Source organism: Jatropha curcas, chromosome 6 (genome assembly GCF_041381405.1).
Source record: "Jatropha curcas cultivar XTBG-Jc1 chromosome 6, XTBG_Jcur_1.0, whole genome shotgun sequence".
NCBI lineage: Eukaryota > Viridiplantae > Streptophyta > Magnoliopsida > Malpighiales > Euphorbiaceae > Jatropha > Jatropha curcas.
The window spans coordinates 27,306,815-27,326,240 of record NC_143156.1 but is presented as its reverse complement, the minus strand read 5'-3'; the positions used below and the strand labels follow the sequence as shown (position 1 = coordinate 27,326,240).

Genomic DNA, 19,426 nt, shown 5'->3' with positions numbered 1-19,426 from the left:
TTAAAAGAACAGACTAATCTTTGTATCATAACAAACTTCTCTTAAGGAGTTGTCATACATTATATTTAAGTAGGAAGCAAGAATAATCACTAAAACTAGTAAGCACTAGTGCTACCCCTCTATCCCCATATCTGTAGACAAGATCTTTACATACAAATGCTATGGTAAATCAATATATATGGTGGTCTTTAAATTTCAGCTTATCCACCCAATGAATCAAAACAAAAAAAATAATTATATTACACTTACTACAATTAATATAAAACCAATTGATACCTGGATAATTAGATCACTTATCATGAGAATATTCCAGCCAAGTTCTGCTTGCACAACTGAGAAATTCATACTATGTAGGTTTTTTTCAAATTCTTTTGCCCGCGTTTTCTTCTTGGGTTGGCACTAATCATGCAAGAGAAGGCATTGACAAGCTCAGAATCTTCTTCAGTTATGAGCATCTTAGCTGCAGATGGGTCTGCAAGTAAGATCTTTGCCACAAGGTATCCAGCAATGGACCAAGTCTGGAACAGGCGTGCTTGTTTTCCAATCAATCTTGCTCTTTTGGTATCATAATATTCAGGCCACTTGTCTCGTGATATGCGTCTTTCAGCAACTTCAACAGCTCTGGCTGCAATTTCTGGTCTATTCATCTTTATGCATGCAACTGTCAGCTGTAAACAGCCTCAAATATGTCAGCGAGAATCTGTAACTTATACTGAGTCGGCCAACATCAAACATCATGTTTTTGTACATGCAACCATCAAAATATCCATGCAGTTTGAGAATTGAAAAACACATTCAAACAGCAACCAGTGGTAATGAGCATTGAAATCTATAACTACCATACAGAAGCCTCCTAAGAAAAACAGCTGCATCCTTCAAATTTTACTCCCACAAACAGTCGCTAAATGTGTACTAAAACTCCAAGCACTATGTTACAGCCCAAGATCGGCAGACAGATGCAAACCTGCTGCTGTAGATATGATAAGAGTTTATAGGAGATATATGCATGGCAAACCAAGTGTGAAGACTTTTAAGTATCTGAATTCTTTTCTTATTCAGTTACGTGTATGTTTATCTATCAGTTTAGGTTGCAGTAGGAATGCAGTTATGCAAACTGAGTAGTTTTGTTTCATGTAAACCGAATGCTATTTATATTGGAAAGCATGAAATGCAAAGCTGTAGTTATTTCCTCAAAAGTGTTGTTTGTTTTATGAGATTGAAGGGTTCTCTAATGAGCACTTAACCCAGCAATCATAGGTGGAAAAGGCAAGAACACCAATAAATTCAGAATTGTATCTGATACAGGGACTGAGTTTCCTGTTAATCAATGCCTGAACAGATCACAAACATGGGACCATAACACACTACTAGTGTTGCTTTTATCTGTCTCTTTACGCAGGTCACACCTGAAATGAGAACAGAATGAATCCTTGAAACAAGCGTCCATTTTGTTAGTTTGGTACGCATGGAATCCAATTTTTTCCCGATATTTTTGTATTGGAATATTTTGCATTTATATAAAAGATATTTATTTTAATATAATTCTTGATATAACCAACAAAATCTATTTAGTTATTTTTAGAAAATAAAATGAGATTCTTCGGATTTATAAATCCATTTCCATTTCCAAGCTAAATCGAGCTAGCTTTCGGATTAAGGCTTATTTTTTGATGTTGTTGTATCTCTGGAAGGTGTTTTTCACTAAAATATGTGTGCCCAATAGGCATGGCCGGTTCAGTGAACCGCCGGTTTCGGTTCACTGAACCGCCGGTTCGAGATGTTTAAAATTTTGAACCAGAACCGACCCTTGAACCTCCGGTTCCGGTTCCGGCACGGTTCAGCACGGTTCCGGCGAATCGACGATTCAAATTACGGTTCTAATTCGGTTCCGGCATTACGGAAATTTTTAAAAAAATAATAAAATTTTGATTCCGAATTCATGAATAAATAATAATTTTAAAATGTTTAAATTTTATTAACTAAATGAATTATTATAAATTTTAAAAGAAAAACATCTATTAACTAACTTAGAACTATTATTACATTAAATTTACAAATTTTGCTAATTTACTAATATAAAAAACTATAAATGGAATATAAAATTAATGAAATGAGTTGGAAATTATTATTTTCAAATACTAAGAAAATTATTTAAAAAATCAAATGAAGTAAATTTATGAATGGAAAAATTTGAGATTAGAGAAAGAATTTGGAATTGGATGTAAGAAAATAAAAAATAAACAATAGATAATTCCAATATTAAGGAAAATAAAGCAATAGAAAAAATAATGAACTATAGAAATTTGAGAGAATTTTGATTGAGAATAAGAGAAGAGTTAGGATATAATTGATTGTGAAATAAAAAATCATCAACTCATCATATTTATACATGTGTCTCATTTATTAGTTTTCCAAATTGTCCCTTATATAATTTAGTAAATTATAGTAAATAAATAAATAAATGATTAAAATGAATAAAATGAATAAAATTTATTTACCAAAAAATAAATAAAAAACACCTATCATATCAAAAACTATCCGTTACACTCTTTTTTTTTTTACACTTGAAAGTATTTTTTTTATATAAATCAACTATTCATGTACCATTTTTTATATAAATTTAAGTCAAAAAATGTGTATTTTTTTCACAACTTTTTATAACTTATGTACCATTTTACTTCTCTTCACCATAAATCAAATCAACTACAATCAAATCAATTGATATAAATTTTTTTATAAAAATTTTAAGCTACAATTTTTTGTGTATCCGGTTCGAACCGGACCGGAACCGCCGGTTCACCGCCGGTTCCGGGCCGGTTCCGGTTCATATTTTAACATCTACATGAACCTTAACCGGCCCTTGAACCGCCGGTTCCGGTTCAAAATTATGAACCGCCGGTTTCGGTCCGGTTCCGGTTCGTCTACAGTACGGTTCGGTTCCGGTTAGAACCAAACCGGTGGCCATGCCTAGTGCCCAAAAAGGAAATAACCAAAGCAAGGTACTGTGAAGATTATGATGTAAACTAACCTGCCAAAGAAGGGTTGGCCAAGAACCTGCATTGTGGTAGGACCAAGGCCTGTATCAAGAGCAATGAACCATTAGACAATGAAAATAGAAAGCAAAAGTGAATCGATCAAATTCATAGAGGAAGCAATATTACGTGTTCTTGGGATCACTGCCCGTGATAATTTGCCACTCCTGCCCCTCAAGAGCAGGATAACATATCTTGAATGGCATGTCTGCTACCAGATCTGTCCACTTGGCTTCAAGAAGATCCAATATGGCATGAGACTGATCTGCTGTTGCAAGACTACTAACTACCGACCATAAGTTTCCAAGAGTAAAGAATCTAAAATCCATGTGAGCTGGTTGTAAGTTTCCAATTAGATAACCTCCTCGCGTGGGCATCCAGTCCACCAACCAGGGAGGAATTTGATCTGGATAAATGTTGAACTTATTAACTGCATCATAAGAGTATTCTTCAGTCTTGTAACGGTAAATCTCATTTACTTTTCTTAAATCAATCCAATAATATTCTCTGATATGGAATGACAGAGCAACTAGACGATTGTTCAAAGCTCGAATGAGATCAGCTGATCCATCCTCAGGAGCAAGCATCTCCCGTGCACAAAGTAACGCTGAATAAAAAAGTGCCTACAAGAACAAAAACTTCACATCAGACAACTAGATTAGCAAAAGAGAAACGTTTCCAACATTTCTTGATGCTAATACCGTATTCTAATAAAAATGTTAAAGACATGTAGATAAGACACTAAGAATGCATTGAACCTTGCTTATTCATTATTGTAAAGTATTGCAACTGATTGTCTGTCCAAAATTTTAGTCATTATGCCTTTTCTCCAAAATCATCATCACTTGTAAGATGTGGTGGTAATTAACTGAATCTCGAAATGATCTTGCTATACAATCATTTGAACTTTGTATAACTTCCCCTCTCATGTCTGTAATGCCATGGAGAAATGAACATATTAAATTAGAACTCTAAACAATTAGAGCATTCTGCTCGCTCAAATTCTCACTAATTTCCCCATAAAATATTTCAAATGAAATGTTCAAAGAAAATTTTCAGGGTAAAACAATTTTGTATGTGCAGTTTGCAGTTTTGCACAAAGAACAACTTTTATGTAAATAATAATTAGAACAAAGAAATTTTCCCTGCAATCCCCTGCTCTCAACTCCTCCTAAATCCCAAAACGCACAGCAACACCAAAGAAAACATAAAAGAAAAATGAAGAAGTGGAAAGTCTTAGAATTAGTTGCATGATACTTCTGGTTCAAAAAGGCAATAAACCCAACAAAGTGGAGTGATCAAGGGAGAGCCAGAGACGGTCCCACCAAGCAGCATTCCTACATCATGTAGCTAATCCACTTTACACTACACCAAGTACATCCTTTATAACTTACAAAATATACAATCTTACAACTTCTTAACTTTACTTTTAATAAAGTTCAAAGTTCTGCTCATATGTACGCTTCGAATAACGTCTTCTTACTTTTCCCCCCATAACTGCATCAACAAGTTGTTTCTTTTTTTACTTGCACAGCCTAGAGCTTCTCTTTTCTGAAATTTTAACGGCAAGTTACTATTTAATTCATGAGATTTGATTGAATTAACAAGTCCATCCTTTCTTTGTAAGAGACAAATTAAATAGTCCCCTTACCATTACTATTACAGGCCTTACATCCAAAACAACCAAAATTTTCTGCTAATGAGTAAAGAAAGAATAAATTACCCTCTCATGTCTTAGGTGGTTATTAAGCCGTTTGAATTCTAATATAGCTCATCCTCTCACTTGTTTTATGTCTTTCATGCATGAAAACTAAATTCAGCATTAACTCTTTTGAATTAACCCATTCCACTGTTTGCACAAAAATTAAATTATATAAGCCATACTGGGCATTACTAATGAGATTAGATCCCACTATGAGTACTTTTCAAAGAATAGGGAATATCCACCATGAAAAAAAAAAGTATATTTGATATATTATTTATGACCAAAGTAACTTTATACTATAAAAAAAATATTATATCTTTTGTTTTAATTAGTTTGAAATGCATAAATAATTTTTGTTATTTATAAATATAACTTCTTTTATTATTGAATACATAAAATAAGCATTTAAAACATAAAATTGGGCTTCAGCAAATAGAACATATTTAATGTCACAAAATTAATTTTATGTTTGAACAAACAAATTGAAAAAAACAAACAAATTGAAAATATCAGGAATCAATTTGAGCTTTTATCCTTCTTTGTCTTATTACCAAGGATATTTTTTAGTACTTTTATCATTTAATCTTCCATTTGACTGCTAAAAGGAGGTTTGACTAACAAAAGTTTATAACAAATCCGAATAAAAGTACTATTTTGTTAATGAAACAAATATTAATTCATTTCATAAAATAAAAAAAAATGTTAATTAGGTAAAAAACATAGGGACTAAATAGCAATTTGCCCAAATTTTAGTTAAATATCTTTCATTTTGAAAATGTTGCTGCAATGGCATGCAAGTCTATAAACTTACTTGAAAGCATCTTAAATTCAATTCTAATTCTACAAATACTCGCCCCAGATTTTGGACTTCTCGTGCTCTTAGCATGTCAGACTCCAATAACTAGCCTCTCCACATCACCATGATCTTTAATAGCTCAAAGACTTGATGATCACGCCTTGCTATTTGCTCTGCGTGATGGCAATGTATTCACAAAATCAAGAGGCATCAATTTAACAATACGCCTCAACCCTATGCCTAGGTCCCTTTTTTCTTAGTAGCCATAGTGATAACAAAGTAAAATTAAGCATTTCTTTCTTAAAAGATTATTAATTGGAACATACTTAATCTACCTGACATAAGAAATTTGTGCAGCCAAAGACCAGGTACAAAGGTTAGCCAACAAAAATAGTGTTTCTCCTTTAAGATTTCATCACATTTTTGCTTAAGCCCTATCTACTTTTCTATCCAACTCCCAAAATGTACCTTTATGAAGATACAATTCCTTCATAAAATGTGTCTATAACATTTTTCTCCTCCTGTTCAGCAGGATGCACCAAATCACTTTGTAAGCCACTATGATATAGTTTATATACCTCTCTATAAGTGTAACATGATTCCGGTCGTTGATTCTGGCCCTCTTGGAAAGAAAGGGCCTCTTCACAACCATTATTCTTCATTTAGTAGTGAAAAACTTAGCAAGTAATTTATGTTTTAAGGTTGTTAAGGAATTCTATATTTCAGAAGAACTATTTAGCAATTTTCTAATTTAGATTTCTCTAAGGTTGTAGCATTCACAGGCATATTTTGTATTGGTTAAATAATTGTTTTAGATGTGAGAAGTCAGGGTTAGATGTCAGGCCATCATGGGACCAAAGTCATTGGATTTTAATAATTGAATCTCCCAATCTGAAACACCTTTCTAAACACCTACCCTTCCCTTCTCTTTTCATAGCCCCCATTAAGGCTTCTACTTGAAAATCTTGAGTTACACATATAGCTATTTTATACCCTTAAAGATAATTGTGCAATAAACAAAGATTTTCTAAATGACACTAATACTGACCATTTACAACAGAGCTCCGAAATACATGACCTCAAACAAGCTCATAACTTCTGAACATTCCACTATACAAAAAGTTGAACCAAGCACTAGAAAAGAAATTTATCCCCTCCCCCCCCCCCCCCCCCCCCCCGGCGAAAAAAATATCATATTTCTTGCCCTCCACAACAAAAAATATCATGCACAAACCAAAACTTCCGTACAATTACCATATCTCACTACAACCCTTAGACATCCATAATAGAGGAGACCAATAAGAAAAACAAAACTACAAAATTAGTTGGTCAATGTATAATTGTGAAGTCATCTGACGATAGCTGGACAACATCCAAATCACTTTCCTACAGAAGACCTCTCTTCATATTGAACTATGCTAAATTGATTTGCATCTGTTGTTTACCTGGATTTCTAGAGGGTGGCCATGAATTCCCATACGACGATCTATCATGCAAGAACCATCTGTCACTAACAATGTAGGGAACATGTCAAAACCATCAGCAAGACATAGCCTCAAAATCATCTTAATTCCAGTCTGAACATCAATCCTCTCCTGAACTGAGAGATCACCAGAAGATTTTCCATATGCACGTAATAAGATAATCCACCATAATCCTAATTTTGACATGATAGCATAAGAGGAAATTCAGCAATGCATAGGGTAAGCCGAACAGTTCCTAATTAAACAAACTTGATCACCTCAAATTTTATTTACCAGAATCAACTGGTGCAACACGACCAATTGCTGCCTCTCCAAAGTCAGGATCTAATACCTCTTCAGTTGCAGAGTCATCACCATCTAGAGGAACTGTACGCACCTTGAAACTAGCAGGCATCAATCCCTGACCAGGACTGTGACAGTCCATTGTTTTCTCCCAGCTCTGTAATGAAAAGAGATATATACTATAATAGGTAACCTAAAAGAAGAGAAAAATAAAGAAAGAGGGAAGGTAACTTAATAAAGAAAAAGGTAATGCATCATTAACCCACGTGAGGCACACAATCACCTATTTATAATTACAGAAACTGAGTCACTTTAGCATTGATCTTGATGTGTAGCCAATAATCATTAGTATGTGCAAATGCTATTCAAACTGTAACATTCTTTAGTTTCATGACAAAGCCTGCATAAGGACGCATTCGCGAGAAGAACTAACAATTTATTTGTTTTTTTTTTTTTTTCTTGGGACACAATTAACCAGAAAACCATTAGCAGTCATGCATCCACATATCCGGTAGTATATTTCAATTTTAACCATTTTTATCACTGGTTACGAGAATAATTGAACTGCATGCGAGAAATTATGTAGCAATTACATCATTAATCACAGTAATTTTTTTCCCCTTCTTTTGTGGGGTGAGGAAGCAACATTCAGACATGTTAATTCTGGAACTTCCACCAGAAAGTAACCAGTAATGTGCCATAGATGACAGTTGTGATTATCAAAAGGACGCCTGGAACAGTTAAACAATACAACAGATAGTATAATATAACTCATAAGGCAATATTTGTCAATTAATTGTAGATAAGTGGGAATCAAAAATAAAAGAGAATAATCTGAAGTAAGATGCAAGGCAACAAAAGTTATTAGTTTGAAGAATAAAACAGTCAGTACAATCAACAATGAAATTACCTGCAACTGAAGTGTATGAAGGATGAAATTCCTAACAATATCATACTCTCCCTTCAAAAGAAAAGCAATACCAGAAGGTATGAAATCTCTAATAAAGACCTGATCATAATTCAATAAATTGGAAGTGGGACAGGTAGGATCATTGGCAGCAATTGTTCCAATGGGACTGCCACAATAATAAACCACAGAATCCCGCAGTAGGTCCCAAGCTTCATCTTCAATAGAATCTATGCTAACCTTGTTAGAAGTGTCTCTATCTATTACAGCTGCACCATTAGTTGACAAACTCTCCTTTTCCTGTTTCACTGCTCCATTAGCTGTCAAATCTTCTTCTTCCTTTTTCAACTTCTGAACGCCCCCAAAATCCAAAACATTTGACGTGTTTACTGCACCATTAAGGTTTAATGCACTTGCTCTATCTACAAACCATGTTCCACTTCCATCTTCTGCAGTCATACCACCAAGACTTTCTGCTTTCTGGCATTTGCAACGCAGAAGCTGCAATCTGTCGACCACTGTATTTGCAAGCAGACCATGTTCTGCTGTCCTGTTAAATTGATGGGTTCCTAAGTGATTCTGAATAAAACTTGAACACTTTAATACTTGCTTATGCCTCAAGGTCCTTTTCTTTGCACATTTTATGTAGGATTCAGAAGGAAATTTCAAATCTAAATGGCTGGCACATGGATCAGGACAAAAAATGCGAGGTCCAGTAGACAAAACTTGCAGAACTGCCTCAGAAGTTCCCATAAATAAAATGCTTATCAAATAAATCAAATTATACCAAATTCAAATGCCTTCAATCAAAATGTATCCAAGAACTCGGCTTCTATTTGAAACACCTACATAATACACATTTGATCGGAAAATTTAGCAATAATGTAAAAAGTTATTGCTAAACTTAATTGACACAACCATACAACCAAAGCAGGCTCAGATATTATATGAGAGTAACTTTTACTTGTTACCTGAGAGTCAGCAAAAAGGAAATGTAAAAGCTGAAACTTCGCAACCATCTACTCTTGTTGCTATGAGCAACCTAAAATCTCTACTACCTGAGCCTAAGTATTCCTTTTCGCTCTATTTTGGAACTCGATTAAAAAAAATATATAAGAAATTATATTCTCTCTTCTTTCCCCCTCTATTTTCCAGATTCAAACAGCAGGTACTAACCATACCATTGTAAATATCAAAATTAAAACAAAATTAACCATCATCCGCTACAAACCATTAGAAAGGGTAAACTTTCCATACAATCAAAACCATCACCACAAAGTTCAAATGATCACTCAGATTGATAAACAATTCAAAGAAATGTAAAATATCATAAACTAATTAATCCATCCAGACAGGAAAGAGAGGTAAAAATACTAAATGGCTAATAGCTATTTCAATCATTTGAGTAAAAAAAATCAAAACCCAGAAATAGTAACAGCAAAAAAAAAATAGATAAAGATAAGGGTCACCTGAAACCAAACAGAGAAATTATTTGGTACCAAGAAAAAAACTTTCTTCAAGAAGCAAAAAAGAACAATACACCGCAATATAATCTGCACGAGGGGTGTGGCTGTTTTTGTTGGCAAGTTAATACATATCTAAAGAAACAATCACCATCGAAACTAATAACAATAGTTCAAAATGAGAAAACAACTAAAGATAGTTTAATTTTTCAGTTTTGGCAGTTTTTTTCCTATGTTTGTGTAAAATCGTCTGAGAACCAGAAATCAAATAAATAATTGAATATTCTAAGCACGCCTACTCTCTTTTTTTTTTGTTATTTTCTTTTATTTTCTTTTTCTCGCTGGTGATTTCTTTTTCTGATAATGAAATTTATTAATATTTTTTGTTTTTTATAATTTCTAAGGAATATATTCAAATGATAAACAAATGAAAAACTAAAAAGAGAATGAAGGGTCACCAACCACTTGGCATGAGGAGAGGAGGGTCCATTTCCTATTTTACTATTTCTCTTAATAATGATTTTTTAACACATTTTCTAATCATTTGATATTTAATTAGTTTCTCAAAAACTAATATTTTTATTTTTTTAATATATTTTCAATATTTTTATTTTATATCCCATATCTTAAAACTTAAAAATAAATACAAATACGAGAAAACTTTTATAAACTTTTTTTGTTTAATATAATGATTTAGATACCAAAATATTGAAATGCAATCGTGGTACTTTTTTTGTATATAAAAAATTGATATTTTGTTGTGTCGTAATAAAAAGTCGGGAATTAAAAAAAATATTCTGATAAAGCTTTAAAATTTTTAAAATAGTAATTTCTTTTTAATATTAAATTTTATATGGATAAGATTAAAGAGAAAAAGAAAAAGAAAAATATCTGTAGGTAAAAGCAGACACATGGACAAAAGTAAACCAGTGGTTGGCAACAAAAGTTCAGTCATTGACCAAAGGTGACCGCACCTCATGACTTGCCGTCTCTTACTTGCCAACCAACCGGCGTAACACTTGTAGCTCGACAGTTGGTTAAGGCGGTTCACGGGCAATGTACCAAACCAAATTCGTACTTTCGGTTAGAGGTTTGCATTTAACTCAAAATCAAAGATGTAGATTGGATTAGAATTGTGTTAAATTTTTAAAAAAAAATATTGAATTTAATGAAATTAAAAAATTTTCATAAAATTTCACTAAAATTCTACATAGAGTTTTGTGGAATTTGATGAAATCAATTATAGATTTTAATTGATCTTGATGAAATTATAAAGATTTTTATATATTCAATCAAAATTAATTTTAGAACTTAATTGAATAAATTAAAAGATTTTTTAGTTCAATTAAAAAATAATAAGGGACCAAAATGTAAAGTGCGTCCTCTTCTCCAAACCCGTGCATCCTCTTCTCCAAACCCATTTTAGAATTTTCTATCTGTCTCAAACTCATTTAAAATACTCTTAAATGAATAGGATATCTGCACATTTTAAACTATTCAAATTCAAATTTATTTAAAATATATTTTTTACTACCCATGGCTAAAATAGTTTATTATAGTGGGTACTCCTCAAAATACCCGTATCCGTTGCGGGTAGTAATTTCACTACCCATATTTATCTAAAACTCATTTATAATTATCCGTACCCTCATTAAACGGATTGAAGCAGCGCGGATACTCTAAAATACCCGTTTCACTTTCATCCCTATTCTCAACACGTGCATTAATTCGAAATTAATCCAATAACCAATACATTATTTTACACCTTAGAGGTGTATTTGATTACAACTCTATTAAGTTTTAATAGATTTTAGAAATCTTTAGGTTGAAAGATGAATTTGTGAATGATTCTTCTATTTATATTTAGTAATCTAAAATCCAACGAAATCAATAATTTTACATAATCCTTTCAAATCAATAATTTTTTAAATACCATCAATTTGTATGGGTTTTTAAAAAGTCATAATTGAATGTCATCAGATTTTTATGGATTGTCTATATAAAAGTCTGAATTGAATACCATAAAATTTTAATAAACCCCCAAAAAATCTAAATTAAATACCATTTGAATTTTAAAATCTCTTAAAATCCAACAGAGTCCTAAATTTAAAGTAGCCAGCCAAACGTAGTTTTCTTTGTCTTTTTACTTACATCTCACGAGTACAATAATTTTTACCAATTTAGTGAGTAAATTGGAGGGTTATCCCTACCGTGTGACCCTTAATGTTCTTTACACTATTAAATCTCTTAATGAATAAAAGAATATTTAGACAGCGTTCAGTAATAGTTTTTAGCCAAAACGTTAAAAGTTTTTTTTTTTTTTTTATAGCTAACAACTAATTGTATTAAAATAATCAATGACTATCAAAACAGCTAATTTTGCCGAACAGACACTTAAAGTACGTGAAACCGATAGTTTCAATTTAATTTGGTTCATAAAATAGCAAATTAGATTTTATTTGAATTGAACTCCTAAATAATTTTGAAAAAAATAACCAAAAAAATCATTAATTTTCACACTTTTAGAATTTCAATTAATTTTTTATGAGTTTTTTTACTGAATTATCAGTAAATTTTCCACTCGGTTTATATATACAGTTAAAATTATTGCACAAATAAAAATTGAACTTAGGACCTAGAGGTTCTAGGGCATTACCCCTTACCACTAAAGCAGGAAATCATTTGCTAAACTTAAAAAGAAGTTAAAAAAAAAAAAAAAGAAAGTAATTTATTTTTTCATAACCATTTGAGGAAATGTTTATCAAGTAAAGAATGATCAAGAAGTAAATATATAGTTTCTCTATGTATATACTTCTCAAAATTAAATAAAGTTTCTCTCTTTCCTTTTTTTTTTTTTTTTTCCTTTCACTTCATAGCAAAAAGAAATGGCCTAATATATCAAATTACTCTGAATTGTACATATTTTTTTTGTAATTACACTGTATTTTGACTTTTTTTTTTTAAATCAATTTTACCCTAATTTTAACTTGTTGTAGCAATAGCACTCTTAATTGCAATAAACAATGAAATTGCAAATAAAAAGAAAGAAATTTTTTCTATTTTTAGAAATGAACTCTATCCTTATCTATAATCTTTCCGCCCTATTTAGAAATTGAGGATGAGAATTTTTTTTTTAATTATTAAAGTGACCCTTAAAAATAAGTTTTTTTTTTAAAAAAAATTTATTAGCTTGTATGGTTTCAAATTATTCGAGATAATAGAGTGAGTTATATAATAAGAAATAATTTATTTATTCAGTATAATTCTACATGAATTGAGTATAAGATTTAAAATTACTCGATGAGCGATCTTATAAACTATGAGATTTCAAATTAAACTTACTCAAATATAAATATGTCAATTATAATTTTCCTAATACAAATTGTAATCAATGGCTAAAAAAGCCATTCTTATAGTAGCTATTCCTTGTCAAATGTCTCCTCTAAACTCAATCCTCTATAGGAAGTACATTTGCTATTAACAAGTGATGCATAATTGGCTAATTTTTGCTTATGTTATAAAAGAATTAGTTAAATTTTCATATAGAATTGAACAATGAATAATTAGCATATAATAAAAATTTAGAATTTAAGTGGTCGGTACTTTTTTATGAAAACCATATTATAAAAATGCATTACCGCTCAATAGGATATAATATAATGATAAGTGCATATAGGATTTGATAATGGATAAGATCGAATTCCCCTCTCGATATTAAAAAAAAAAAAAAAAAAAGAAATGCATTACCATCTATTGTCTTATCATGCTTGAGCAAATTGGAAAGCTCGTAGTTGGAGAACAACCTTAATCTATGTCCTGATGAATTGATTGGTCACGAATTTCCATACTCGAAGTACTCCACTGTCCAAAATAGTGCTGAAATATGAAAATAATATGTAAGGAAAATATAAAATTGGTGCAAATAACAATTAAATTAATACATAAATAGTCATTTCAACAGGTGATAAATTAAAATTTTAGTTACAAAGATAGACTCTCTAATGTCATTATAACAAAAAAAATTATATAGCTACTAAAACAGTTGATATAACAAAATTAATAAATTCTAAAACACCTTAGTTTATGAAAAATAACATGCAACAGTTTGAAAAATAAAATCATAATTTTTGGATTATCTTGGGTTTTGGGCCTCAAATTTGGAGATTGCTCATGCTCAAAAGTTTGGAGTGGGTTTGATTGAATTTACATTGGTACATGCTCGTATCAGATTGATTTTGCTATCCCAGTCTTACAGGATGAAGGTCGCCGGAGTAGGATTCAGAGGCGAAGGAGGAGGAAGACGACGACCTTGCTTGTCATTGAATGAGCTAAGTTTTTGAGCAATGATTTGAATGAGAAATTTGTGAGCTCTTGGATGTACGGTTGTAGAGATGGCCATCGGAAGGGCTCCATGGAGGTGAATTTCTTATTTTCTAGATTTTATCAATGGCATGATTTGTCATTTTTAAATATATTTATTTCCTCTCTTATTTCTTAGCATCATTTGACGAATAATCTCAATTATTTGATAAAATGAAATTAAATCTTGAAAATTAACTATTAATAAGAAATATAGAGATAAATTAATTAATTTTGTAAAATAACTATTTTTCTCCCATAAAGTTTTGAGATTTCCATATTTACCCTAAGGGTGTACTTTTACCTCTTCAAGATTTACAACGGTAAAGAACTTGTTTTCTCCCGATTTCCAATTTTACCGGAGAAATCCTCGCCGCTAATTACCTCCACCTCTTAAATGCCCAAAAACCCCACCTCAACTCTAAATATCCCATCCTTCTCCCTTTTCTTAATGACAACAAGAAACCCATTCTAGTGATTTCACAACTGCGAATCCAAAATATCAACTTTCCTACGCGCTCTCTGTCACACACTCTTCGAGAGAGAGCGCCAAAAAGTTTCTTGGTCTTTGGACCAATCGAACCAAACCCGGTTATTCGGATTCCCGAATAATTCCTAACCGTCCATTCTCTAATCCAACGGTTATGATCAGTCGGCGTAAAGGTTAACCTATTTTCTGCCTACAGTAGTTTTTATCATAAACCCTAGCCCCCACGATAGAGATAGATAGCTTCACTCTCTCACCCTCTCTGTGCAACTGTAACGACTCCAGCAAGATTTACGTGAAACGCCTTTAACTCTCCGATCTTCTCTGTAGATAGAGGAAAAAAACAAAAAAAAAAAAAATCTTTCCCTGACTTTCTCTCTCTTCGTAAAGAGACCCAGATCTTAGTTTTCAAGATTTGTGTTTTCTTTCTTTCTTGTGCAAAGAATTTGTGAGTTCTTTTTTTTTTTTTCTTTTTTTTTTGCTTCTTTTTCTTGATTTTCGATTCTGTTTTTTATGGGTTTCTTTTAAATTCTGATTCTTGGCCGGTTCCTTATACCGTGTCTCGTTTTTTAAACCGCACTTAATTACTTAAAGTATATGGGTCTAAATCCGAGTCGGGTTACGGCTCTTTCTTTTTAACTCGGTGAGTTCTTGTTCCTAGATCTGATTATATGGCATGATCGGAGGCGGGTTTGCGTTAGGGGAGTCGTTTCCGGTGGTCGAAATCGTTTTTTCTGTCACGAAATTCGTTGACTCGGTGTTTCTGAGATTTGACTAGGTGAGTCGACTCGGAAGTCAACTCGGAGACTCAGTGAGTCGAGGGTGTTCGAAGATCGAGCTGCCGGTTGGGTTGAGCAGGAAACGAGCGGTGATAATGCCGTCGGTGGGGATGCGACGTACCACTAGGGTGTTTGGGTTGGTGAAGAAGGTGGATGGGCCCCGCGTTCTGAGGTCTGGGCGGCAACTTCCGGGATCAGGTGATGGCAAGTTCAGGAGAGCGAATGATGGGGACGAGTGGTTACACACCATGATTAAAGCCTCCAACACCACCACAACCGCCACTAACAAGAACCACCACCATAACACTAGCTCTGTTAAGTATAAGGTAAATGGATGGACGCATGTTTCTAAATTGAAACACGAAGCGCCTGCTGTTGATACTCAATTGCCTAAAAGAGTAGCCAAGAGAGTGAAGAAGAGTGAGACGCCTAATGATACTAGAGACAAAATGTTTGGACTTGTTTATATTCGAAAAAGGAAGAGAGTGGTTGTGGATAAGCAAGAAAATGCAGAAAGTAAGATGTTTGGCATTCAGTTTTCGCGAAGACATAGGAGGAGAAGGCAAGGGGATAGTGGCAGTTTGGTGGGTGTTGAACGTGCTCTTCGTACTCTTGTTGTTGAGGGTCCTTGTAGTAGTGGGTTAGCTTCTCTTTTGAATTTGGTTTTTGGATATGTTAGAAGGACTAGTTTGAGGATTTCTCAACTTGCTGGTTTTTTGTCCTCTGAGCCGGTTAGTGGCGCTTTTGCTTCAAATGGAATTTGCTTTTTGCAGGTATTGGTTTGTTCTTTTATTTTATTTTGATTCCTGAGAGCGAAGTTCCATATTTCTTTCATTATCTAAGACTATTTATACTTATAGGCTACTTTTGATGTTCCTTGATAGAACTTAATAAAAAACGTTTGCTTCTATTGCATTACATTACTTATCATTGCGGCATACCAGACATAGCATAGCTGTTTCTTTAGGAATATGCATTGAAGTTCATTTTATTTAGTTTTTAATTAGATGGTTATTGATGAACACTCTGATTAAGAGTTATTTTATTAATTCATTTTTTTTCTTTCTAATTTTTCTTTCAGGATACAACTTCTAATCGAACCGGAATTTGCAAGATTTTTGGGGCCAGTTGTTCTGTGCCATTGTTTTCCTTGGATTTTTCAGCAGTTCCTTCCTGTTTTGTGTATATGCATCTCAGTTTACTGTTTAAATTTAAGTGTTTACCTGTAAATACCCCATTGGATGAGGACTCATGTGATGAAGAAAGCGAAGATGATCCTTCGTGTGTCCTTGTGGAGCTTGACGAAGATCCTTCATGTGTCCTTGTGAAGCCTGACGTAGTACCTGAAACTGATAAGTCTGCAAATAAGGTGGGGTTACATCCATCTGCCTCTAAAATAGCTGGCCGGAGTGGTCAATACAGAAATGGTATAAATTCCCGCGGTATTCAAAAGAGGAGAAGTTCGCTAAGGAGGAGGAGAGCTAGAAATCCTTCCCTGGTTGGTTTGCATAAAGCTAATGGTGCTTTAGTCTCTGATTTAATTAGTAGTAGGAAAAATGGCATCCCTTTCTCTTCTATTGTGTCTAAGAATAAGCTTAGGTTTTCAGCTCAGAGTAGCCCTGCTGGTGAGATAAGTCCCATTGCGTTGGAAGCGACTCAGGCCATGGACTCATCAAGCTGTTCTGCAAATGTTCTGGTTATTGAATCAGATAGATGTTACAGGATAGAAAGGGCCACTGTCACATTAGAAATCTCTGATGCAAGAGAGTGGGTGCTTGTAGTGAAGAAAGATGGAGTGACCAGGTTCACTCACTTGGCACAGAAGGGTATGCGACCCTGTTCTTCTAATCGTATTACTCATGATATAATATGGACTGGGGATGAAAGTTGGAAGCTAGAGTTTCCGAACCGACAGGATTGGTTTACTTTTAAGGATCTTTATAAGGAATGTTTTGATCGCAATGTGCCGTCTCCCATTTCTAAGGCTATCCCTGTCCCTGGAGTATGTGAAGTTTTAGGATATGAGGATAGTGACAATGTGCCCTTCTCTAGACCAGATGTGTACATTTCCTTAAATAATGATGAGGTAGCTAGAGCTCTAGCAAACAAGTCTGCAAATTATGACATGGATTCTGAAGATGAAGAGTGGCTGAAGAAGTTCAACAATGAATTCTCTGTAGAAACGGAACATCAGGAGCATCTTTCTGAGGATAATTTTGAGTTAATGATAGATGCCTTTGAGAAGGCATTTTATTGCAGTCCGGATGATTTTGCTGATGAAAGAGAGGCGGTGAATCATTGTTTAGAGTTTGGTAGGAGAGAAACAGTTGAAGCCTTGTATGGTTATTGGATGAAAAAACGGAAGCAAAGACGAGGACCACTGCTTAAGGTCTTTCAGGTAATAGTTCCATTATGTCTTTAGATATCTGATGTATGGGCAACTTTCTCATTCTATTTTTCTGCTTTACACTAGTGTTGCTGGATATCTTTATAATTTTGGATGTGTGTATGAAATATCAAGTTGTATATCAATAGCTTTCCAACTGTATTGTTGTATATAATCCCAACAAATAGCTTTTTTTGGATTTAAGAAAATACATGTAGATATTGATGACTACTTGCAGAAATCTTGCAAACTGTTTTTTTTTTTCTTTATCACTGTGTTCTTTTTCTTTCCTTTCTGTCATTGTTTCATTCTTGAATTTCTCATTGGTGAATCATTTTTTTAGCCATTCACAGGGATTGTCTCTGTTATATTACAGCTTTCCTTTAAGAAAAACAATGTAATAGCTTGTAATACCTGGCTTTTAATGCATAATCTGAATTTGAAGCTGCAATAATGACCATGTGGTGAAATATTATCGTTACATCTGATGTTTCTGGGGAAACAGGATTAAGCAAACTTTTTTGTTTTCAAAAAAAAAAAAAAAAAAAAAAAGAAACCTGTCCATTAATGCAGATGCAGTGATTGTGAAGTTGCAGGGATGATGCCCATGGGAAACAAACAGATGACCGAAAATATGTTGCTCATTTCTGTCTTTTATTAATAATAAATTGTGATGGGCTTGAAAGACCATGTGCCTATTGATGTCGGGGAAAAGCTGTTACTTTTGCCTGTATAGTATGTAGTAAATACTTTTTGTGAGGCTCTGGGGATATATTCTTGTTGTTGTATACCATCCAAGTTGGAGGCAAATTCAATGTTTGAGTTTTTACACTCTCTCTCCTCCCTCATTCTTCTTTCTAACAGGGACAGCAAACAAAGAAAGCTCCACTGATTCCAAAACCTGTTTTACGCAAAAGAAGGTCGTTAAAGCGACAGACCAGCCAATTTGGAAGAGGCAAGCAACCCAGTCTACTGCAAGGTAAGCTCTTTTATATTCTTCAATTCTTCTGAGTCTCATTTACTATGACCTGATTCTTGCCCTGTTTGTCATTTAACTTACTGTATTTGCTTTTTGTCATGACTCCCATTTTAACACTGTACAGCAATGGCTGCTGAACATGATGCTCTGGAAGAACAAAATGCTATGCGTAAAGTAGAAGCTGCTAAAGCTTCTGCACAAAAATCTGTAGAATCAGCTATTCTTAAACGACGCAGGGCTCAGATGCTTATGGAGAATGCAGATTTGGCAATTTACAAATCTTTAATGGCACTTAGGATTGCTGAAGCGGCCCGAATGGCCAATTTAACAGATGTTATCGGAGACTTGTATGATTGAAGAGTAAGTTATAGATATGTCTGGCGCATGTTGTAATGGCCAATTTTTATTACTAGAAGGATGACAGCCTGAGACATTTTCGAAGCGCTGGAGGACAACCTTTGGAGAAAGCAATGTATTTTTGTACAGATTTTTGATTGAATGTACATTCTGTATTATTATAACCTCACCAAATGTTTTTACAAGGGGACTTGGTTGATTTCCTTTCCGGAGAAAACGCAAAAAAAAGAAAATTACTGGAAATTTCTGCCTTGTGTCCGCTATCCTCAATGCATGGCCACAACTGGGGGTGTGTGCACGGTTTAGTTTAGTGCGGTTTAAAGGAATATTCAGATCAAACTGGTTCGTGAATTTTTTCAACTGAAGCTAAACTGTTTTGAGTTATAAGTAACACTGAATTGAATTGAAAC

At 33.5% G+C, this 19,426-nt stretch overlaps 2 protein-coding genes across 4 annotated transcripts; one reads left to right on the top strand and one right to left on the bottom strand.

The window, feature by feature from the left end:
* On the bottom strand, positions 1-10,018 carry LOC105648005 (alkaline/neutral invertase E, chloroplastic). 2 transcript variants are annotated; one of them, XM_012234255.4, is made up of 7 exons: positions 9,676-10,018; positions 8,210-9,051; positions 7,291-7,456; positions 6,979-7,190; positions 3,162-3,655; positions 3,029-3,077; positions 1-668 (listed from the first exon to the last, which is right to left on the bottom strand). In XM_012234255.4, exons 2-7 carry the CDS (start codon positions 8,957-8,959, stop codon positions 342-344), a joined length of 1,998 nt encoding a protein of 665 aa, XP_012089645.1. In that variant the 5' UTR covers positions 8,960-9,051; positions 9,676-10,018; the 3' UTR covers positions 1-341. The 2 variants fall into 2 exon arrangements, with proteins under 2 accessions (XP_012089645.1, XP_012089649.1); XM_012234259.4 differs by lacking the exon at positions 9,676-10,018 and adding an exon at positions 9,178-9,610.
* Positions 10,019-14,524: 4,506 nt separating this feature from the next.
* On the top strand, positions 14,525-19,201 carry LOC105648015 (Enhancer of polycomb-like transcription factor protein). Of its 2 annotated transcripts, XM_012234273.4 has the most exons (5): positions 14,525-14,963; positions 15,177-16,067; positions 16,376-17,692; positions 18,545-18,659; positions 18,784-19,201. In XM_012234273.4, exons 2-5 carry the CDS (start codon positions 15,390-15,392, stop codon positions 19,014-19,016), a joined length of 2,343 nt encoding a protein of 780 aa, XP_012089663.1. In that variant the 5' UTR covers positions 14,525-14,963; positions 15,177-15,389; the 3' UTR covers positions 19,017-19,201. The 2 variants fall into 2 exon arrangements, with proteins under 2 accessions (XP_012089663.1, XP_089578968.1); XM_089722842.1 differs by having other exon boundaries at positions 14,525-16,067.
* Positions 19,202-19,426: the final 225 nt, after the last annotated feature.

Coding starts and splice junctions, on each gene's coding strand:
- LOC105648005 (XM_012234255.4), bottom strand. CDS start 8,959: ATGGGAACTTCTGAGGCAGTTCTGCAAGTTTTGTCTACTGGACCTCGC. Junction 3,656..6,978: donor GCCACCCTCTAGAAATCCAG/GTAAACAACAGA, acceptor TTGTTCTTGTAG/GCACTTTTTTATTCAGCGTT. Junction 669..3,028: donor GGCCAACCCTTCTTTGGCAG/GTTAGTTTACAT, acceptor GGCTGTTTACAG/CTGACAGTTGCATGCATAAA.
- LOC105648015 (XM_012234273.4), top strand. CDS start 15,390: ATGCCGTCGGTGGGGATGCGACGTACCACTAGGGTGTTTGGGTTGGTG. Junction 16,068..16,375: donor ATGGAATTTGCTTTTTGCAG/GTATTGGTTTGT, acceptor TTTTTCTTTCAG/GATACAACTTCTAATCGAAC. Junction 17,693..18,544: donor CACTGCTTAAGGTCTTTCAG/GTAATAGTTCCA, acceptor TCTTTCTAACAG/GGACAGCAAACAAAGAAAGC.